Source organism: Aethalodelphis obliquidens, unplaced genomic scaffold (genome assembly GCF_003676395.1).
Source record: "Aethalodelphis obliquidens isolate GAN/ISIS:26980383/991018 unplaced genomic scaffold, ASM367639v1 scaffold62, whole genome shotgun sequence".
Classification (NCBI taxonomy): domain Eukaryota; kingdom Metazoa; phylum Chordata; class Mammalia; order Artiodactyla; family Delphinidae; genus Aethalodelphis; species Aethalodelphis obliquidens.
The window spans coordinates 1,412,646-1,437,226 of record NW_020838006.1 but is presented as its reverse complement, the minus strand read 5'-3'; the positions used below and the strand labels follow the sequence as shown (position 1 = coordinate 1,437,226).

Here is a 24,581-nt window from a genome sequence, read left to right as displayed (position 1 = left end):
TAATGCCATTTGCAGCAACATGGATGGACCTAGAGATTATCATACTAAGTGAAGTAAGTCAGAACTAGACAAATATCATATGATATCACTTATATGTGGAATCTAAAATATGACACAAATGAACTTATCTACAAAGCAGACACAGAAACACACATAGAGAACAGACTTGTGGTTACCAAGGCGGAGGGGGCTGGGGGAGGGATGCAGTGGGAGGTTGGGGTTAGCAGATGCAAACTTTTATATGTAGGATGGACAAACAACAAGGTCCTACTGAAGAGCACAGGGAACTATATTCAGTATCCTATGATAAACCATAATGGAAAAGAATATTTTAAAAAGAATGTATATATATATGTATTACTGAGTCACTTTGTTGTATAGCAGAGATTAACACAACACTGTAAATCAACTATACTTTAATTTAAAAAACAAGTGACACTTCATTACACTCAGAGCATTTAGGGGCACTTAAGAAACTTTTATAATCCTTGATACTAAATGCTTACTTGAATGTGTCTAATCTGAAAGCATGTATTCCTATTATTGTACACATGAGAAAATCTTGCTTATACAAATAAACCTAGTAAATTAGCATCAGGCTGTAAGTGAAAAGTTAGGATCCCTGCCTCTCAGACGAGCTCCTCTACTCGCAGGGTAAAGCCCAGGGTGGCAAGCGTTGCCTAAGGCCTCAGCGCTACTTCCAGGCCGTCAGGTATAGACCACAGGTCTCGAAAGTCCCAGTTCCAAGAGCTTTGTCTCCTTGTTGTGCATCTCTTCACTGATTCCAAATGACTAGGTGTTGCTCACAATGCTCCCTTTCTGGTGAAACCAATACTTTTTTTTAAGGAAGGATACGCAGCTCTCTGATGCCTACTGCTGTCAAGGGGAAAGGACCACAAACACACATACCAGTGTTGGAAAAAGACAGAGTCAAGGGCACAAAAAAACAGGGACTTTTGAGGGTGGTTGGCAGTTCCATCCTTTTATGCTTTTCATATGAAATCCAAAAAGGCAGAACTTGGTTACCTTTTAAATATTTTCCCACAACCAAATAAAAGCTTCATGCTGAAAAATCCAACATGATACAGTCATATTTCCCTGAAAACCCCCACACTCTTCATTTATTAATCACATTCTGCCATCGTGGTAGCATTATAAAATTAAATTAGTTCTCACTGACCAAATACTTAAAGGAAAGAAAGAAGAGGCTCAAACTGCCTCCCAAAAAAGTAAAATAGTCCCAGCTGACTGAATTAAAATGCTCATTTTAGTTTTCCCGGGGTCTAAATCTCCTCAGGCACCTTCTGTGATCTTTTATTTAGAGGAAAAAATTATTCAGCTGCCCGCCTATACTTTCTCCTTAAGGCATTTAGCCCTAAAGAAAGAGGAAACAGGAAAATATTTCTAAAGAAAGCCCAAAATATAAGAAATGAAGAACCAGATTAGAATCGAAGCAATTTCTGCAGGAGGTGGACCATGGTGTCATTTGGAGTAAGCCTGAATGCACAGATGACATGTGACCCACTCTGATCTTTCATAAAGAAGTGGAATTCATATTGATAGAAAGAGCTCCCAACTCTAAGAAAACAAAAGTAGCAACAATCAACAACGCTGATCTCTTTTCTCACAGAAGCGCTATTCATGGACAAAGGAATTGAAGTGGAAAAATAACTTCAGATTTCAATCTACTCTATGGAGTGATTCACACGAACATACACAGAAAAGAGGCTTAAATGGTAATCACCTGAACAAAGTACAATAAACCTGGGTAGCGGCGCCTCTCCCGGGGTGAAGACTGAATTCGTACACTTACCAACAGCCCAGAGGTCACCAGGAGGAACGTCTCATTCTAACGTGAGCTCACTTAACCACTTCTGCCAAAGGAGATTCTAAAAAATGCTGAAGGTCTCCAGATAACACTGCCCACTGCCGAGTCACAGCCAGGAACACAATGCAAAGCTTAAAAGCCTCCACTAACAGGAAATGATCTCATGTGGGGAACTAACTGAAATCTCCCACCCCAGCGACTTCACCTGTCTCTTCCCTTGTTGATTTCAGACGCTGATGGTGCTCCGGTGATGAGCTGGTCCCTAACTGGAAACGGGTCATCAGCTTGTCCTTTGGGATGAGCTGCTGTGCTGTTTGACCCCTGCTTCTGGTTCTCCCTTCACAACACTCCAGACACATTGGGGGCTCCTGAGGAAACCCTCTGACTCATGAAAATAAGTCACGTGAAGAGAAGAGCAAACAGGTCCTTCCTATGAATTGTAAGGAGCCAGGAGATGGCCACGGTGGGGCCTCTGAGATGCTGGGGCTGTGGCGGGAGCTCAGGACAACTTTCCAAAGGATGTGGGGAGACCAGTGATTCCTTTCTAACCTTCATCCTGAAGACAATTCCTAACACTAACATTTACCTACTAACATTTATCTACAGGCAATGTTCACTGCAGCCCTGTTTACAACAGGGGAAAACTAGAAGTCACCCAAAGTCCATCATTAAGGAAATAACTGCTTATACTTATATGGACATTGAGTAGAATATTATTCATCCATGAAAAGCAATGCTGCTAGATGCATATTAACACAGAAATATTTTATATTGTGTTATTTAAGAAAGTAGGCTGCAATACTACATACACGGAGCATTCTGTTTATGTTTCATTGTGTATGCATTTGTGTGTGTATCTAAAAATACTGGTCTAGAAAAATACACACCAGGATACAGGCAGTGGTGACTGCTGGGTGGTAGGATTATGAGAGTTTTGCTCTTCTTGTTCTTACCTATGAATATGTTCTGATTTTTCTCACAATGAACATATATAGCTTTTGTAGTCAAAAAAAATTCTAGTGGTTCTCTCATGTTTGAAAACCTCTCTTAGGGAAGGTGACTTGCTACTTTGTACAAAACTAAGTAGAAAAGTGGAACAGTTCAGATAAATAAATTCGATAAATTTATTAGGGTCAGATCAATAAATTAGGGTGTAGACAAGGGTACCTTCCAAAATGGGGGACATGTCTGAGAAACAGCAAATGAAAAGTTAAATGAGGTGAGAATCATCGGTTTCCTGCAGGGAAACCTGCAGGGTCTCTAAAGCTCCTGGGGATGCCCCACCCTCCTGGCTGTCCTCACCCTCTACTGCCCCTTCATTCTGGCATCCACTCCTCTTCCCGTGGCCCTGGGCTTACCTCAGCTATTGCTCTGTACCTGGACCATCCACCACGCTCTCTCCTGGCCTGTAGAAATAGACTCCAACCGGGCTTCCCTGGTGGCGCAGTGGTTGAGAGTCCGCCTGCTAATGCAGGCGACACGGGTTTGAGCCCTGGTCTGGGAGGATCCCACATGCCGCGGAGCAGCTAGGCCCGTGAGCCACAACTACTGAGCCTGCGCGTCTGGAGCCTGTGGTCTGCAGCAAGAGAGGCCACGACAGTAAGAGGCCTGCGCATGGCGATGAAGAGTGGCCCCCGCCCTCCGCAACTGGAGAAAGCCCTCACACAGAAACGAAGACCCAACACAGCCATAAATAAATAAATAAATAAATTTAAAAAAAAAAAAAAAAGAAAGAAATACTCCAACCCCCAGAAGTCCTCTGGATGCACGCAGCTCTGTGTATGCAAAACCACGCACATCACCCCCCACCCCAACAACCATCCCCTTTCCCAGGATTCCTTCTCTACTCAGGGGCATCATCAGCACCCAAGCTGACATCTCAGGGTTACTTTGAACCCTTACTTCTCTCTTATTCTTCAAGCAATTCAGGACATGTGATGCCATGCCCACTACCTAAATGCCTCTGGTGTCTGCTGTCTCCTCTTAATTTCCTCCCAGCCTTAGCCCAATCCCCCATCATCCCTAACCTGCATCCGGTACTTCCTCCTTCCAGTTCAAAACAGAAGTTCGTTACCTCGTCCCTGTGCAAAGCCATCTGGCACCCACTCGCCTGCAAAATCAAGTCCAAATTGCTTTCTGCTATGCACAAGGCCCTATAAAATCTAGTTCCAACTTGCCTTTCCAGTATTAACACTCCTCGGCCACCACCACCAACATCATGCCCCAACTTACACACACACACACACACACACACACACACACACACACAAAGTACCCACCAAGTCCCAAACATGCAATGCATACAATGCCCACATCACTGCATCCCATTTCTACCGCCTGAAACACCCCCCCTTTCCTCTCCTATCATCCGTTCTTTAGCATCTTTCTCAGACACTGTCTCCTCTCTGGTCACTAGTCTCAGCCCCACTCCTGTGCAGTCATTTTTTCCCACTCTGCTTTCACATCAGCACCATCCTGTTTTATGCTTCTTATACCTTCATTCCCATGCTGCCCCCATCCACAAATGAGACTATGAGAGGGTCCTTGCCCAGGTCTTCTGTTGCAACTGGGAAAGCTAAATAGTCCTTCTCCAGCCTCTCTTGCAGCCAGGGACGGTTGTGTGACACAGCTGGCCGAGGAGACACCAGTGCAAAACTGCTGGGGAATCTCTGCATAATTTTTCCGTTTCCCTGATAATAGAAAAAAGCACAGCTGACACTTTCCTCTTGCTCTCACCTGGCACATGGATATGACAACTGGGACTGCAGAAGATATCTTGCCCACGTGAGGGCAAAGCCCAGAGCATCACAGAGGTTACAGCCTGACATCTTGGAGCCCCTGAACAATACTTACAGCCACCAATCTGCAGACTTATAAGGTGAGAAAAGTCAACTCTGGTTTTATAGCTATTTTTCAAATTGTCTGTTGCTTGCTGCATCCCTAACTGATATTTTTATAAGCAAATTAATGTAGCAATAACTACTGGGGATCTATCAGTCTCCTGACACTATACTGTGCATCTTTGGACTCAGCTGCTCCATTTCTTGGCCCTTGTGGACCAGTCAGAGCCTTGGCAAGGGCTCTCCCGCAGAATGTAAATGACCTTGGCTTCCCCACCCTTTCTCAGACTGGATGCATCTGACAATTTGCCCTTCAAGAATGCCCGACCACAAGATGCAAGGAGTCTGGTGTCCTGACTCACTGCAGGAAGAAAAGCCACCACTGATCGGGAAACACACATCTTGGACTGTGACGTTAGTGAGAAAGTTTTATAGTGTTTGAGACATTATACATCTTTAGGTCTTCTTTTTTAACAACAATTCTGCCTCTCCTAACTAATAAAGATTCCAGAGAGGAAAGTTACATGAAAGATTTGAGTCAATAAGACCAGTTGGGATACTTACACAAGAGACAAAAAAAATCTGGGTACATAATTGCAACACTCTAGGAGAATTTTTTTTAACTGAACAGTCAGCATCCACTAGGATGTCCAGCTAGCGTATCTGACAGGGGCTATCAATGGCACAGAAAAAAATTCCGTACCCATCAGATATATGTTAAGTTTTACGTCTCTGTATGAAAAGCCTAGGTTAGTATGGCTTCCATAGGTTCAGAAAGGACCTTTGCTGAAGTTTCTATCTTCATGCAAATGAAAACTAAAAACAGATAGTTAATTGAAGAATCTTTCAATCTAGTAACTCACTAGAGGAGCCCACCTCCAAGATCCCGACCTCTTGGTACTCACACTCCTGTGTTGTCCCCTGCCGCACTGAATAGGGCTGACCTGTGTAACCAGTAGGGTACTGCACACAAGACCAAGTGTGACCAAGTCTGTCAGAAAGACACTGTCGCTTCCAACTTCCTTTCTCTTGGATCGCTTGTTCTGGGAGAAATCAGCCACCATGTTGGAAGGATACTCAAGTAGCCGTATGGAAAGATTTAACTGGTAAGGAACTTAGGCTCCCACCAACAACCAGCACTGCCTTTCCAGCCACATGACTGGGCCATACTGGCAGCTAATGACCCAGCCCCAGTCAAGCCTTGAGATCCCTTCAGTTCTGGTTGACATCTGTGTGCTGCAACTTCATAAGGGACCCTGATCCAGAACCACCCAGATGAGTTGCCTGAATTCCTGACCTACAGAAATTGTGTGCATTGAAAAGTTTTTATTGTTTTTTAAGCTGCTAAGTTTTGGGGTAATCTTTTGTGCAGTGATAGGTAACTAATTCACTAGCCTCTTTTATAGATAAATAAATAGACAGATAGGTGGTTCTACTACGGCTGAAAAGCTTTGCTCATCTTTAATTCTTTTTAATGCTTCCTGGAAATATGGGAATAGGCTGTGCCAGACATCATGTAAGTATCATATTGAGTTTTCTTCAACTGAGTCACACGATGAAATCAGTTCTATGGCAGCAGACGTTTTACTCTTGAACTTGTTCATATGAAACTTGCTCATGTGAAAGGCAAATGTAAAGGTTTCTTTGTGTGTGTGTGAAATGTGTGTGTACATGTGTGTTGGTTGTGAGAACTGAAGAAAACAGGGCTAATTAATCATAGTAGAAACTTCATTCAGGGAATCAGAGACTCTGTCTTAAGAGCCTCACATGTCACATGAAGTGAAGACTCAGGGCATTTTTATGCTTGCGCTCCGCAAGGTATGCGGGACGTCTCCCACCCCATGATTGAAAACCCTCACACAAAACTCCTGCAGTTTTATCTTTCTTGACTGAGTGCACTTAAGGTAAAGTGGGGGAAATCTCTCCTTGCCTCACAGGGCAACTGGCCAGCTGGTTGGAAGCGTCACAGTGTCTGGTCACGCTGGCATGATCACTAATCATTTCTCTCTTTACATTTTTAGGAACCCTCACTCGTTCTGACCTCATATCAGCTGACACTGACCAGGCCTAGCAACAGAGCCCCACAATGGAAAACTACGTCAGGAAGGCCCAGAACCTACTGAACAAGACTGTGCCACACTACTACCAGGGTCAGAAGCCAGGATGTCTGACGACCGTTGTGTGAGATCCACCACTCTGACCAGCAGGCCACTGCGCAGCTCCAGTCGTCAGGGGATCCTCATTTGAAATGGCTGATTTCTTTTTTTCCCAATCTAAATCTTCACCAAATCTGAAATCTAGCAAATATTAAAAAATGACTTGGTATTTTTATAGTAACCTGACAGACCCTATGAGATCATTTTCATGAACCCTGCATCACTTTTTAATAAAAAGTGTGTGTAAGGTACCCTTTGCCTTTTACCTTGTTGATGGTCTATAGACCAGCACTTAAGCACATACTGCAATGATTCCCCACCTGGAGTCTTTGAAGGTGGTCCTGCAGTTCCATAAATAATCCTCATCATTGCAAAAAACATAACAGGAACTCTGTACTTGCCCGTGATAAAGCTGCCTGGGGTGAGTTAAGCAGGGGTGGGCACACTAGGGTCTGGTGGCCAAACGGGGCCCAGCACCTGTTTTTGTGAACAAAATTTTATTGAAGTGCAACCACATCCATTTATTTGTAGGTTGTCTGTAATGGCCTTCATACTACAACAGCACAGTTGGGTAGCTGAGGTGGAGAATTGTATGGCTCACAAAGCCAAAAATACTTATTATCCGGCCCTTTGCAGAAAAAGTTTGCCAACCTCTGAAATAAAGCATCACACTCACACTTCTCACCTTGGGCTCAGCAAGTGTTATCTGATGTGGAGCCCTTCCCTGGCACCTCACACAGATTGAGAGTTAATTTCTTGGTTTAATAAAGTTAACATAAATTTTATACGTTAGATCATTTAAGATTTAGGGTGGAGTCAGCAGAATTTTCCTTGTTAACCAAGAGTTTCCTTACTCATGCTTATCAAAATTAAAAATGGAATCTGGACTGCTCATATACTTTTAACAGTTTTTAGATCCATTGGGCAAGTTTAAGCAGCTGTCTTTTTTCCAACATGACTTATTTAGTTGGACACCAATACTTTACAGAGCTAACTGTTCTTACTTAGCCTTACAGTGTGTTTTTAAAATGAAAACATGTAAACTATTTGGGATACAATGTTTTTCTTGATTTGAAAAGTCATAAACATGGATTAATCCACATTGTACAAGATAGAAAATGCTTGTAGCAAAATCTGATACAAGTATAACAGCTACAGGATTTGAATTCACTGGTTTGGAAACACGAAGCATGTATTTTTTTGGCACTGCGAGAGAGAATCTTTGTTACAGTCTAAGAAAATTATTTTTAGGGAGGAGGATTCCAATCTTCCACCTTCAAGGCAACAGAAAGAGTCTCAATGGGTATCAGTTTTATTAAAAGCAAAGACAATGTTTGGAATTCTTGGTGTAAAGAACTGTCTCCTCAGACTTGCCTCTTAGAATTAGATCTGACAAAAGGATGAATTCACAGATTTGGGAGTCCTGACAACTCTGTAACAAGGAAAAGCCTTAGACATTCTGTTTAAAACTTCCCCTCACAATACTATCCTCATGAAGTATATATGAAGACACGATCCAAATATCTAGAACATTCTCTAGATCAGGGTTTCCAGCCTTGGCACTGCTGACGTTTGGGGCCTGATGATTTACTGCTGTGGGGTCTTGTGCATCACAGGAAATGTAGCAGTGTCCATGGCTTCTACCCACAAGATGCCAGGAGGACCCCACCCCTGGTCTAGAACCAAATATCTGCAGGTATTGCTAAATATTCCAGGGGGGCAAAGGGAGGAGAGAATTGTCCCCGCTTGAGAACCATTGCTCCAGAGAAGATCAGACCTTTACCTTGTCAAAAGATGGTCATTTCATTCAAACTGTACAAACCAACTTATCCATACAGGTGGAAGCAAAATTTATTCCCTTCTGAGAGGACGTGGTTACATGTCTTGTCCCAGTTTTCATCACTCCCCCACTAAAAAGGAGAATACTTTGTTCAGAAAATTCCTCAGAGTTAGTTTCTCTGGTTGTCGTCTTCTGCTGCGGTGCCCAGGTTTCCTCCCAGAGGAAATCTGCATCACAGGCATCCACAGAGAGACCCCCTTTCCAACTTGGTGTCTTCGCAGCCTGCCCTGACTCCGCAGCAGTGAAGGACAGACTCTTGTAACTGATCAGGACCGGAAACTAAGCAGGCTGCATCCACTGAAGGGTCCACCCGCGATGGAGTGTTGGCTCGCACGCTGACATTAACAGAATTTCTCATGACAGTGCCAACAGTTGGATGTGGCTGTTTTCCTTATGATCCCTTTAAATCCCCAATTCAATTACCAGGCTCATTTTTCTGATGAATCATCAGCAGAAAACCAGACTGTCTTTTAGAGAGAACTGTGACCCTCAGCTGAAACATCTCTTCTGTAAGACTCCATTTTACCTACTTGGCACTAAACAGACACTCTCAGTCTGGCCCTGAAGAAGGTTAAACCTTAGTACTTAACCCAGCGTGGAATTAACCCTTTCGAGAACTTGCAGTGTCTCTTACACAATTGAAGAGAAAATGAAAAGGGAAAAATGAAACTAAATAACGGAGCCAAGTGTGTGGTTACTGGACTGTTGTGTCTACATTTGGTGGCCTCAGAGATGCAAATCTCAGCTCCAGGCCACAGTTAAATTGATGTATCAGAATAAGAACTTCTCGTATATTTTCAAACATCACAGCAGCTGTGAATGCTAGGTCCTTGGGATTGCTTTTCCCTCCAGAAGCTCCTTTTCTCTCTCCTCTACTCCCCTCGCCAGAGGGATCCTCACCAAGAAGGCAACATCTGACATGTCTACAGTGACGCAGAGACAAAATCCCTGTAGAATTCAGGGCCTGTGCCGCGAATGAGGATGTTTCTTGGAACTCCAAAATTGTCTGAAAACTGAAATAGGAGAAAAAATGGACAGGTGCCTGCCTAGCACTTAGGCTATGACTCCAAGCTGAGTGTCTTTGTTACAGCGACGCACAGGTCGCTCACTACACACCTGTGAATGGTGAGCATGAGAAGCCTCCGTGGTTACAGCAAGGAGGCCCCAGGGACTAAAAACCTAGTTGTGACTCGATTTTCCCTTGTATGTGCACCTTGTTAGGTTCCAAGGGGCTTGAAACTGTTGATATCACAGCCACCATGATCCCATCTTTGCATCCTCAGCATCCCAAGGGTGAGACATGAGCCCTCAGCATCCCGGGGGTGACACGTAAGCCTGCCTGATGTTCGGGACTCCGGAGTGAGCTGGACTCCTGTCCTCAGTGCAGAAAGAAGGAAAGAAGAAGGTAACAGCTAACAGGAGATTGTCGTTACCTTGCCTACAACTCTAACTTTTGGCAAATATGTTCTTTCCATACCTCTGTGATTTTAGTACTTGTTTAAATACTACCTAAAAATACCAAAGAGGTGTCATTATTACTGACATAGGCCTGTCCCTTTTTCTTTCTGGACTACTGTTCTATTAGCTGTGCTCTCACGCGCAGGCCCAGATGACCTGCCTCAGCTGGACTGAGGGAGCACTCACACCCTCACCCCATTTCCAGGCTTTGCCACGTTCTGACTGTGGAGCCCAGGGGCCACCCTGCTAACCGCATGTGTAAATAAAAGAGTTTTAAATCACTTCCAGGTGTCGTTCAAATTTTCATCCTTGCTCGAAGGGAGCAGAAGCACCAAATCCTCCCTGGGGCCATTTCCCAGCTCTTTTCCTGCAGACACTCCTGCAATGTGCTAGACAAAGGCGCAGCAAGCCCCATAGTTGAATCTTTAAGGACTAACTCCCCAGTCCTTCCTCCAACCTCAAGAAAGATCACTTTTCTCACTCACGAATGAAAAAATGTAATACAAGAAGCACTGAAAAGGCAGCTTTTATTATCAGACTTTTAAAATTCATATCCTCTTTTCCTTATTTATCCATCCCTGAAACCACTATTAATTGTAATGTACTTGGAATTTTACTGAGTGAGATAGAAGGATAGAACACCTTAAGGGTGTAACTTTGGAATTTAGTACTCTTAATCCATTATATAATTTGGAAATTATTCCCTGAATGGTTGTTGCAAACATAGGGGTTCTGTAATGACACTGGACTTCTCTGCCTGTGTATCTGATAAGTACCATCACAATAACCCCACAGTGTGACGACTGTCATCAGTAAATGGCAAAGAGGAAGTGTCAGTGTGGTTCAACTCCCCCCTAATAAAGGCTCTGAACTTGGATAATAGAAAAGCCATCTCTTGGAACCACTTTACCAGAGACTTTTTCTATAATGGCAGGGGATAAATACCAAGATTCACTGGAACACCTAGATAAAAATAGTAACACCATGACTCAAAGGTTATGAATGAGATCTTGCTCTAAGCAGCCTCTATACACAACAATACAGGTAGTTCAAAAACAATTTGCAAGTAATTCACCAAGAACCTAAAGCAAACCCCAGGAAGTTGTAAAGTCTTCACCCTTGTCAAAGGATTGGTTTCAGAGCATCTCAGAGGGATTTCAGTCAAATAGGGTAGGCCAGGAGAGATGAAGTCACCCTCTACCACACTGCTCTCCAGTAGAACTTTCTGCAATGACAGAAATGTCCTCTACGTGCACTGCCCAGCATGGTAGCCATTAGACTTAGAGCTTTTGACCATTTGAAGTATGCCTAGACAAATGAAGAACTGAATTTTTAATTTTAATTACATTTAAATAGCCACATGTGTCTAATGACTGCCATATTGGATAATGCAGGTGTAGAAACTGAAGAGGAGGGTGTTGAGGATTGAGTGTCTGGTGAGTGCAGGTGAGAAGGCTTTTGGAGGAAAGCTGTAAGCCCAGGGCAAGGACAGCACCAGCTTCACTTTGCCAGCCACCCACAACTGAATGTCTGCTCCCAAGACTAAGGCTGAACACATTAGGAAAGTGTACTTGGTTTAACCAGAGAGGCATGACCTGACCACAAGAAAGGGCTGGGGGCATATATGCTGTGATTTCCCGATGCCAATGTGACAAGGAGAACTTATACTCTGCAGAGGAAGTAGAGAGAAGCAGAGGAGAAGGCCAGGTTTTGAGGCCATAAGATAGATGGCAACTCTAGGAAACAAACTGGGTGATGGTTATTTCTTCACTGCCCTGAGCTGATGCTCTTGTATAAATAGGGTTCATCAGGGCTTCTAAAAACATGCCTGAAACCTGACAGCCAGGGGGCCACTGGTGTCAGGATTTATTTAGTTGTTTATTCATTATCTATCATGTTTATTCAGTTGTTTACTAATTTAGTATCTGTCACTCCCACTAGAATGTGTGCTGCATGAGGACATAGATCATTCTGGGCCAGAAAGTAGGTATTGGGTAAAAGGTTGTATGAAATTAGTATTCATACCCAATTATTGGTCAAAATATAGTTGAAGGCCTACTCCATGGAATGTACTATGTTAGGGTTGGAGAAATAGCCATGGAAAACACAGGCCTGGTCCCTATCCTCATAGTTTACATTAAACAGCTAACGATACAATTAAAAATGTATGCTGAACATTGCTAATTATTAGAGAAATGCAAATCAAAACTACAATGAGGTACCACCTCACACCGGTCAGAATGGCTATCATCAAAAAGTCTATAATTAACAAATGTTGGAAAGGGTGTGGAGAAAAGGAAACCCTCTTACACTGTTGGTGGGAATGTAAATTGGTGCAGCCACTATGGAAAAGAGTATGGAGGTTCCTCAAAAAACTAAAAATAGAGTTGCCATATGATCCAGCAATCTCACTCCTGGGCATATATACAGACAAAACTATAATTCAAAAAGATACATGCACCTCTGTGTTCATAGCAACTCTATTCACAACAGTCAAAACATGGAAACAACCTAAATGTCCATCAACAGATGAATGAATAAAGATGTGGTATATATATATATATATATATATATATATACACACACACACAATGGAATACTACTCAGCCATAAAAAAGAACACAGTAATGCCGTTTGCAGCTATATGGATGGACCTAGAGATTATCATACTAAGTGAAGTAAATCAGACAGAGGAAGACACATACCATATGATATCACTCATATGTGGAATCTAAAATATAACACAAATGAACTTATCTACAAAACAGACGCAGACTCACAGACATACAGCACAGACTTGTGGTTTTCAAGGGGGAGGGGGGTGGGTGAGGGAAGTACTGGCAGTTTGGGATTAGCAGATGCAAACTATTATATATAGAATGGATAAACAACAAGGTCCTACTGTATAGCACAGGGAACTATATTCAATACCTTGTGATAAACCATAATGGAAAAGAATATAAAAATGAATATATGTGTGTGTATGTATAACCGAGTCACTTTGCTGTACAGAAGTAATTAACACAACATTGTAAATCAACCATACTTCACTAAAAATTTTTTTTTTAATTTTAAAGGAATGTTTAGTACCCTATCAGCATGGACCTGACCTATGGGGTAGACAGGGGAAGGTTCTAATAAGGGAGCACTTCCTTGAACTGAATTTTGAAGGCTTAGTAGGAATTAAGCGAAGGGGTAGCGGGCAGGTGGTCAAGGGAAATGTCTTGGCCACAGGCTGGTATTACTGTCATCCAAAGAATAAGCAAGACAGAGTGGCAAGAGGACAAGCTGTCTGGGTCAGCCAGCGATGTCCCCAGAGGAACATCACAGCCCAAACCCAGCCCCGTGGGCCTTCCAAACACCTGACCCCACCCAGTGCCATCTGAGGGCACCCTTCCCAGAAAGACCACATGCTCCTATGGACCCCAACTCCCAGCACCTTTAACTCCAATGAGATACTTTTTTGATCAATTTCTTAAACAGGGTCCCAGAAAATCATGGGGGAAACTCACTTATCCCACAAAACCAGAGAGACTTACACACACACATACATACACACAGACACTCACACTCAGACTTGTGTAAGAGTTTACAAAAGGCTTTGCCCAAGTACTATCAAATTTGAGTTTCTAGTTCAGACAGTTCTTAGAAAAGTAAAACCATTTCACAGTTGAGGACCCTGAGGCTCAAAGAAAATGTGACTCTTTGAGAGGTCCATTAGAAGGGGCAGAGCCAAGATTCACAGTCACAGCACCCAAGTCCCATTGTCTTCCGAACGAGAGCAGTTTCTTCCTACCTGAGAACCTCCTGGGAAACACTGAGCCTGATTCTTTGTGACGCGAACCCTACCAACTATGCGATTTCTAAAAAGTTATTTATTGGGGTGATTCTTGTCCTGCCAATGCAGGCCGTCCTTGAAAGAGCCCTTGGTCCTCCAGCCAGGGAGACTTTTTGGGCTCACTTTCTAAAGCACACTTACTTCCTGGCTGGAGGCCTTGGGGAGCTGCCTTGAAAAGTCCTACAGCCACTTACTTGGAAAGGTGATGCTATTCATCCAATTCAAATCCATAGCCGTGCTTTTGAACTATTTTTTAAGCCAATGTGGAGAACCTGGAATCCTTCACAGGGCCTCATTAGTTCTGAAACACCTTAAGTCATTTTCATACTCATGGAGAGAATGCCCCGAAGCCCGTTCAACAGTGACAGCTCTGAGAGCCTGTGAGGGTCCAGACACTTTACAGGTGTCCTGTAATCGGGATGACCAACTGTCCTGGTTTACCTGGGACCCAGGATTTCCTGGGATGGAGCAAGTTGGTCCCCCTACTGGTTAATTCAATCCTCACAACGCTCAGGTGTGGTAAGGGGGACCTTCTCCATCATCTTTACTGATAAGAGAATCCAAACCAGAGCCTTCACAGGGTTTGCCCATATTCCTCCAGCCCGTAGAAACAAAACAGGGGTTTGAACTGAGCTCTGATTCCCAGGGCTTAGCCCCACCCTGGCCCTCTGGGTACCCACAGCACCGAGATTTACCTGAGAGAGATGGACATCCTTGGGTCCTGACAGGTAAATGATACCTCAAACCTTCCATGTCTCTGGGGAATTCTCACTTTTCCACCTTATGAAGTGGATAGGATTTTTTCAGGACTGAAATAAAACTGGGAGCACTCTTTTGCCCTAAGCTCAATGTCCTGATTTGCACGTCAGTGGCAGCAGTGTTATTTCACCTGAGGGCTGCTTTTACAACACCCAGAGCAGTGCAAGCAGACTGGGCTGGGAAACTAAGGGGAAATTGTGGAGAACAGGCCTTGAGTCACACCTGGTGAAGTGGAAGAAGTAAGAGTAAGACAGACTTAAATTTAAGGCCTTCCTCTGCCATATCCTAACTGTGTGACCTCGGGGCTAATAACAATTATTTTGCAGGGTTGCTACGGAGTCTGGAATGAGATGACCCTATCTGAATCTACCTTCCTCCATGACTGGCACAGGATAAATGCCCAGTAAATGTTAGTTCACCAACAATCCTCAAGAAAAGAAACTCAAAAATGTCCCTTGCTTTGTAACCTGTTCAAACTTCTACCAGGGTTTCTGGAGCCTAAACCTATGTGAAAATAATAAATTGTATCAAAACAATAAGAATACAAACAACCCAATTATTTTAAAATAGGCCAAAGATTGGAGCAGACTTTTCCCCAAAGAAACATACAGATAACAAATAGGCACAGAAGATATTCAACATCATTAGTTAACAGGGAAAAACAAACTAAAGCCACAATGGGCCATTATTACACATCTACTAGAATGACAAAAATTAAAGATACTGACAATAGCAAGTGTTGACAGTGACGTGGAGCAACTGGAATTCTCATGCATGGATGGTGGAAATGCACAGTCTCAGCACATTTTAAATGGCTGCTCTTGAAAGGAGATTGGCAGCTTCTTATAAAGTTAAACATCCTTACCATACGACCCAGCAGTCCCATTCCTGGGAATTCACCCAAGAGAAATGAAAATATACAGTCCACAAAAAAAAAAAAAAGAAAGAAAGAAAAAAATTATAGAAGCTTTATTCACAAAGGCCAAAAATCTGTAAAGAACCCAAATATCCATCAACAGGTGAATGGATAAACAATACACATCCAAACGAGATAAGACCCAGTAAGCAAAAGCAACCACTGATACACACCAAGGTAAGTGAATATCAAATACATTTTGTTAAGCAAAAGAAGTCAGATGCAAAAGGCTACATGCTATTTGATTCCATTTATGTGAAATTATGGAAAAGGTGGGGTGAGGGGATTATCTGCAGAGGGACACAGAGGAACCTTTTGGGGGTAATGAAAACCTTCTATATCCTGTTTGGGGTGGTGGCTACACAGATGTATACATTTGTCAAAACTCATTGAACTGTACACTTTAAAAGGGTGAATTTTACCATCTATAAATGATATGCCAATAAATCTTTCTTTAGAAAGAAAATAGATTATAAAATACAGGGGGTTTAACCTGGGGAGGGGAATGCAAGCCTGCGAAAGGGGTGGAGATGGGAGCCTGGGAAGGATGGAGGGGCTGACCAGCCATTAGTTTTTGTGAAGGGGATGTGATGTGGGCCTTCAGTTATTGGGGGAGCAAACCAAGAAAAAGGAAGTCACTCACTGGCCAGTGTCCCTAGGTGTCCCACAGTCTCATTCCACTTGGCTACTTCCAGTGCCTGTTAGGCCAACACTTTACCTTAAAAACGTGTGAAATGGCCCCACTTGTAAAGAACGAGAGGCAGAGAGGCTGTACCTGCTGTGCCCCCAGGTACCTTTCTGGCTGAGCTCAAGAAGGCTTTAAAAAAATGCACAAGACAACATTCTACTCTGAGAAAATGGACCCTCTCACCACTGATTTCATTCACTTCCACCAAGGCTGCACCATGAGGAAAGGAAGAGCATCTCAGTAAAAACACCTCTCCCTTGAGCACAGGCTGCCGTCCGGGCACCCAAGCAGCGCCCAGACACGGAGCATCCGTGCACAGAGGTGCACAGAGGATGCAGAGAGTAAGGCCAGCAGGCAGGACTGGATGGGATGTACCTGAGAACCAGGGGTTCAGGGCTGGGGGCCGTGCTGGGTGAAGGCTCTACCTACTCCTTCTCAAGAAAGGTTACTCTATTCTGAAATAAATTCTATTTATTTGTTCTTTTTTCTGCGCTTACATGTCCTTTATTCAGGCAATGATGTAATGTCATCTCTTTGTCACGCAATAAATAGGATTTAATTCTATTTCTGTCTCCTTGAAATAGAGGAGACATGTATGGATCCATGAAATTCCCCCATCAGGGAGCCTTTCTGGGCCGTGGAAACAGTCTCAAACCTCCACTCTGAACCTATTCTTTATCTGAGGGCGTCCAAACTTCCTGCCACCCTGTCATGTGGCCTCCACAAGAAATACACCTCCAGTCAAACCTCCGTAGACCCCACAACGAGCTTCTGAATACTTCTCAGCCCTTATGACCATGGACGCCCTCCCTACATTCCCAGCATTCCTTTTCCTCCAAGACTCCACTCCACACAGCCTCCATGCAAGTAGCTCCTGTTCTCACTTCTCTGTGGCCCTCAGCTCCTTAGAGCATCAGGGTCTGTGTATAGGTGTGTGTCCTCCATGAAGCTGTGGGCTTCCCTCTTTCAGTGTTGTAATCCCAGCATCTAAGGAAGGGCTTGATGTGCTGAATGGACACGGCCAGGCAGGGGTCAGTGGACCTGCTATTCCCCGGGTACCCACTGTGTGCCAGGCCTGGTGCTGGAACAGTGTGTGTGCCCAGGAGTTGAATATCTGCCACCCAACAGTGAGAAACACACGGCCTGGGGTGCCTCCTTCTGTAGGACCTAAGATCCAAATATGAGGACAGAGATACCTTGACATGAAGATTCAAAGTCAAAGAAAAAGCTGTAGGGATTTGAGCAGGAAACCAACCTGCTTTAATTTAGGGGCAAACAAAAAAAAATGTTAATATATTCATTCTAATGACATGAGAGTCCCATAGAAGGTCTATGTTTTAAAACATCAGCGCCCTATCACATTCATCCTCAGATTATCTGCTCAGCAGATGTGAACTGTATCATTCATTTCACTTTATAAGTGGGGAAACTAAGAATGAATTTCAGAAGCAGACTCCATGTCTTAGGCTAAAGGGCCTTCAAGTGCCAGCTCTGTGTTTGGGCAAATCACTTGTCATGGTGCCTCAATTTTCCCATGTAAAAATGTGGGGGGCAGGGTCCAGACTCGGTAGGCCATGTATTCCATTATGGTTTCCTAATTCTGGGGGTCTCACATGGCAAATCAGAATAAGGAGCAAGTCATCATTTATTCTGGATTCTTTCTTTTCAAATGGTAGGAAATTAGTGCCAAAAAATATTCCAGTTTCTTGGATAAGCTCATTGTCTGTCTCTGTCTGTTTGGTTCTCTCCTTTTCTCTTTCCCTCTATTTCTCTCCTTTTTTCTTCTCTCCCCACTCCCTCTCCCTCCCCCCAACCTCCCCTGAAGAGAAGTTATACTGGCTATTTTGCCCCTAATATCCATTCTCCTTGGTCTGGTAACAGTACCTTGATTTTCTCCCCCATGAACTATACCTCTTCCAAAGGACCAATTTACCAGAACCTTCTATGTGGATGTCCACTCTTCCCTGACCAAGAAACAGACATCTGACCCAAGCAAGACCAGTTAGATAAACTTCCATGGACTCTGCTCATCAGAGTGACAGAAAGGCAAAAAAAAAAAAGGTTTGAATTTATTCTTCTTATGTCAGTGGCCTCAAGGGACCATTCATCACTTTCTACTACTCAGATCTTCTGAGATTCCCTGGCTTCAGTATTTCCCCAAAACCACTTTTATCACTTTTCCTTTGATTCCATGATTACCTTATAATAAAATACCTTTTTGCTCAAATTAACGTCAGTTTCTGTTGCTTGCAACCAAAGAGCCCTAAAGGATACAACTTCTTATCTCAATCATTTTTTTAACTCTTAAAATTTGCTACCTACTTCTTCTAAGAAGTCACAAATGTAATGTGTAAAAGTAGGGCAATCCACTTGTTTTATTAATGTCCTGTGTGTACCCCTGGGACCTGGGCCAGGAGGCAGGAGCCTTCCATCCCGGTCTTCCTTGGTTTTCCTGATGAGAAAGGAACAGTCTATTGACAAGTCAAGATAAAGAATAATTCTTTCCTAAGGTCCTGCCCACCAGGAAAAGAACTGGGAACATCTCAAAGCCCACAGGGCAAAGTCAGACCAAGGAGCACCAACCTGGTTTGATTGTAGAACAGTGTGTCTGCATCATTTCCAGCCCCACAATTCTCTGGGAAACTGAAAATTCTAGGTGAACTTGGCCCCAACTCATTCTCCTCTTCAGAACCCTGGACCACAAGAGCAATAATAATCATCACAGTTATTACTAACAATTACTGAGTGGTCAATAGCTATGAAGCATTGAATCAAGAACTTTATATATTTTACCTCATTCAAGCCATAAAATAACAGGTGGTGGGCCCTATAATTATCCTATTTTACAGATGAAGAGACTGAGATTTAAAAAGGGTAGGATCTTCTCTGAGGTTAGTAGCTAGTGAAAGGTGGAGCCAAGACCAAATGATTTATGATTTCACTCTTCATCAAAAAGCCAACACTGATCACAATGGCATCCTGCCTAACATGGGCAAGTTTCTGCTTCTGTGCTCGAAATCAGAGTTCCCCGGGTGAGTACAATGCAGAAAGGAAAGGGTTTCCGCTACTTTTCATGCCAGGAACAAACACCCAAGGGTTTAGGCATCAAAGTGAACTGTCTTGATTTTATCCATCGCCTTTTCTCCTCTACTCGCCACTTGAGACTCTGCTGTCCTCTGTGTACTGACAAACCCTGTCTTACTTGGAGCGGGAAATGTTTTTCAGGATAAAATAAAAAAGAAGACTATCATTCCCCACAGCACTCAAGAGTTTTGCCAAAGGTGTAACTCCCACAGGGCTCAGGGCAGCGCGGCACAGGACCCCAGGACCTCAGCCTCTGACTTCGGGAGCTGCCCACCCGCCAGGAACAGGGCGCACAGTTAACCTGAAGTTAAATTTGGCTCTTAAATACCCTCTCACAGAGTCTTTCAGGTGTAAAAAAAAACAAAGTCTTAAGTCCTGGGAGGACAGAATGAAAAACATTGATATGTTACACATTCACTCAACAAAAACTGGACAGAGGTTAGCTAATGGTATTGTACCCATGTTAATTTCTTCATTGTAATATACAGACCATGATTAAGTAGGATGTGAATATTAGGGGAAGTTGGGTAAAGGGTATATGGGAACTCTTGTCTTTGCAACTTTTCTATAAATCTGAAGTTATTTCAAAATAAAAGGCTTTCAAAAATGAACTGGATGAGAGACTCCCGACAGCATCCTCTGTGAGACTGATGGTTTAGGACAGTGTCACTGATGGGATGCAGGCAGGTGAGCATCTTGGGTCATGTCCATCAGTGAAATATCACTGAGAACAACAGCACAGGCTCTCTCTAGTCCAAATCACAAGAATAACATATCTTGCAGACCAAGGCTTTAATGAGAGCTGAACACAAAAGAGAGTTTGGTCATGACACCTCATAGCTGTGCCATTAATACACACTTCTATAAAAAACATCACAGTAAGTGGTGTGTGTGTGTGTGAAAGAGAGAAAGAGAGAGAAAATGGGGGCAGGGAGGCAGGAAAAGGGCGAATACATGAAGCTGAAGCAGACAAGAAAGAATCATTTATACATCACTCACCTGGGGTCGGGGAAGAACCCACACATTTGTGAAAGCAACTTGATAACAGATGGAGTAAGAAACTGGGGTGTTAGTCCTCAACACAAGGAACTTTAAAACAAACTTTTCCAAACAAAGTTTCAGAAATACCCATCTTAGATTTACTGAGCACAAGCAAAACATTTCAGAATGGTTTTAAACATCACTAAAAGGATGGAATGTGATGGCCTAAGGAAACGCTGCAAGAAAGTTTTGAGGATGGTCCAATCCATGGTTGAGAACACTTTCAAGGATTAGGAGGTCTCTTATTCAAGGTGAGTGACTATTTAATCTTCATCTGCAAGACTGGAAGAAAGGAGTTTGTCCAGGTGGGAGAACCTCTTTTCAGATATGAGGAAGAAGTTCTTGAGCTCATGCGTGAGGAAACATCTCACTAGGTCCCCACAGGGGGTCATCACATTGTCTTTGCCTGTCATTGCAAGGAGAGGAGACTGCCTTTCACAGGGTTTAAGGTAAGCCTGCCTTAAAGCCCAGGGGACTGGTTGATTTAGGGTCTTCTCCAATTCATGGAATCAAAGCATACACAGCATGTAGCTGCTATAGCATCTCTCTGAAGAGCAGTTGCTAGAGAGGAATCAGGCATTGCAATTCTAGGAACAGAAAGCACCAGTCACGTCATGAAACTGTGGCATAAAAAATCCCTTGACTGATCCAGTTTTCTAACCTTCCTTCCTATTTCAGAGACTTTCTGAGGACATATGAACATGAACCTGCAATTTAGGAGACAAGCTGATCTGGCACTAAGCTCCAATTTCTTTTCCAAGAAGATAACTGGGGTAAACTCAAGAGAAAATAAAATCATGACCCCAAACCAGAATCTGGAAAAAAATGCCCTGACACTTTTGCGGGAAGAGGAGATTTAAGATAAATAATATAGTACTGAAAATTCATTTTTTATTACACTTGTGAGTAAGAAACAAATATAACAGTCCAAAATATTACATTTGTACATTACTGTGTTTATATCCTATCGTGATCATCTCCCTAACTTCACCCCAAACAGCTTGGTGAAACCACATTCCACTTTAACCCAGTTTGTCTTCCATTTATATCTTAGTAGAATAATTTGATCAGATACCCAAAGGCCTTCCCACTAATGAAACAAGGATTTGCTAAGAAAAATCAATGTATAACTTGCCTTAGTATCCATCAAAGACAAAAAGAGTTATTAAAGTCTGAGACACAGCCACCATCCTCAGACTCTTAGAAGAACCGGTAGGAGAGTAGCAGAGACGAGCAAAGGGTTAACACAGCTGATTTCTGGGTGGAGAGAAGGATGCAACATAATTTTTTAAGGCAAACACCTGGAGGCAAAAAAGTAGTATTTTGTTTCCACCGCAAGAAACTGCAGACATACAGAAAGCCAATCACATCGGTGGAATACTCAATTATCTGCACATGCTAATTAACGAAATATAATCAACCCACTTTCCGTCCATCCTTTCTTCACCTGCTCTAGTATTTGTCATGCACTGGCTTCCTCACTCCTCACAACCCACAGAACATCAGAGAGTCTGCGTGGTGTATCAAAGGGAAACAAATAAGCACAGATTTTTTGCTGATGGCAGGAATTTCTCATGCTCAGAGCATATGAACCAACAACGTGGAAATGGCAGCACTTGCTGTATATTTTAATGATTGCCCACACCTATTTTGCAAATGAGACTTAAAGTTCAATTAGGTAATACGATGCTCAGTTACGGTTATTTCATTAAACTGGGCGCAGTCATTTAAAGTAGTAAATATGCAGTCATGACAGAATTAAATATTCATGAAATCAAATGCGACTGAAAAGCTGAGGATGTTAGAATATTAAGATTCCTCATAGTTTGGCAATGTAAATCTTGTATGCATCACCCCAGCCCAGTCTAGAGAGTGTTCAAATGACAGTTCCTTGGTAGAATGCCATATAAGTTATAATATTGATCTTGGTAGATAAACCACAATCTAAATCCTTAGCTCAGTATCCAAATGCAAAACAATTTTGAGGATTTGCAAATACCATCTTGTTAAGGTAAGCCTGTCTGCAAGTACAGAGAGGCAACACTCAGTGTGATCCCAACATGTTTGGGATACTGTTTAGTCTACTAGCACCTCTAGGAACGTCCAGCAGAAACCCAGGCAACCTCCCAGGAGGAGCATGTCATGACTCGCTTTCCTAACCAGGCACGGTGGCTGTTTCCTTGCACGCTTCCTCCAGTGAGCCACAGTGAGAAAGTACCTCAGCTGACTCCTCTTTGGTTGGTTCTGATTTGTTGAACCAGCTTTTCCCCAACACTTGCAGCCACTTCCAAAATGCATTAACAAACACATGTATACACTTCACAGAGATACAACTGGCCGGCACTAGCATCCACAAAACTCAACTCCAAGTGTATATGGAGAAAGAAAACCCTGCTCAGAAACCAAGCTGCAATAAATACACTCCAAGAATATCAGACCAAGGCATTATTTTCTATGCCACTTCCTCTACTTTACAATTTTCTCAACAGGAAAAAACATCAGCACCAGAGAATGGCATTTGAGCTATTTCTTACTGGAACCCAATTACCTGAGGAGCTCCTCTCTCCACAGTCAGTAGCCGCTATCCCGGGGCTACAATGACACAGCAGGGCTTCAAAAGGTTTCCAGAGCTCACCTGGTGCCAGGCACCTGGCCCCTGCCCTCCCGGGCAGGAGGATGCCAGGGCAGGAGCAGGTGTTCCAGCTTAGAGCTGGGTTAGGCAGAGCTCTCCATTCTGCAAAAGAGCCAAACTTTGCTCCCACTGTTGTCATCTTTAGGTTGATGCCACCTCCCTTCAAGGAGTCTCAGAAGCCACTTGGCAGCTCCTGAACACATGTTTCCCCTTGACCTAGATCATCCACATAAGCTGTGGCTATACGGTGCGGGCGAGCAAAGTCTCTCAATCTCGCTCTCCCGGGGTGCTGCGCTCCACCCAACATCACGTTGCCTGGACCAGAAGACTTTTCTCTGCACGAACACTGAATACGGAAACCAGGAGGGACTTCTGCACGCGCCTTCCCGTTCAGAAAGTCACTGTCGCCCAGCGATTCCCTTCCATCTTACGCCTTCCCTACATCTGCAACCCTCACCACCTCCCGGACGAGGGAAGGGGGTGGGGGAGCGCAGGGGTTAAAGTGACAGCCGCTGCCAGAGCTCCGTGGTTTTGTTCAAAAGGTGTCACAGCGCCAACGCGGCGGACCTACCTTGCTCTCGTCCTTCTCGCCGCTGGCTCTCGCTTCGGGATCGTCGCTGTCCTCGGCGCCGGCACTCTTGCCGGGCGGATCATCCGGAGCCGGATGCTGCGGCGGCGACGGCGGCTGTGGCGGCGCCTGGCAGGCTCCGCCAGCCCCCTGGGAGCGGGGGATGGGCTCTGGGCACGGAGAAACTCCCTCTACATCCATCTCCATCTTCCCATTCACTGGAGGACAAGACAAAAGCGGAGCGCAGATTTGACAGCGGCGCCGGCGGCGGCTCAGCTGCCGGTGGCACGCATGGCTCGCCGAGGAGGAGACGCCTCCCGCGCGCCCTCCCTCCCGCTAGCCTTCGCCCGCGCGCCCCGCAGCTCCGCTCGCCGCTCGGCTCCGGCACCGGCGGCGCCGGCCCGGGGAGCGCGAGCAGCGGGTGGCCGCGCGTCCTCGGAGCAATGGCCTTCAGGAGCCCCCGGCAGTCCCGCTAAGCCGAGCGCATCCCGGAGGCGGCGGCAGCGACGCCTCCCAGCCACGCGCCCAGCCCCGGGGCCGCCCGAGGACTCCCGCCTCAGCTGGGCCTCCCGATCCTCGTCGCTTTCCAGCCTCTCCGGGGTCCTCTCGGCGTCTCCCCTCCCCTCCGCCTCTGAACAAAGTTACTGGAAGAACAATCGCATCGCTGGGACCTGCCGGCGAAACTGACAGGAGTGGGGCGGGTCAGGTGTAAGTGAAATCTACCATCCCCGCCAGCTGACCAGGCACCGACCCCTCACCCTGCCCGCTCCATCAGAGGAAGGCAAGGCTTTCCGATTTGTGCCAGGCGGCGGCGGAGCCCTAGAAGGAGGGGAGCCGGCAGAGGGCTGGCGTCCGGGGCGCCCACTCCAACCCCGGGCGACCCCCACCCGCACGCCGGCCCCAGGCCCCTCCCGCGCTCCCTCCCGCGGCCGC

The 24,581-nt window shown here is 44.5% G+C and overlaps 1 protein-coding gene across 1 annotated transcript; it reads left to right on the top strand.

The window, feature by feature from the left end:
• The first annotated feature begins 23,909 nt into the window (after positions 1-23,909).
• On the top strand, positions 23,910-24,362 carry LOC113610245 (homeobox protein cut-like 1). Its single transcript, XM_027088206.1, has one exon. The coding sequence runs from the start codon at positions 23,940-23,942 to the stop codon at positions 24,333-24,335; it is 396 nt and encodes a 131-aa protein (XP_026944007.1). The 5' UTR covers positions 23,910-23,939; the 3' UTR covers positions 24,336-24,362.
• The last annotated feature ends 219 nt before the right edge of the window (positions 24,363-24,581 follow it).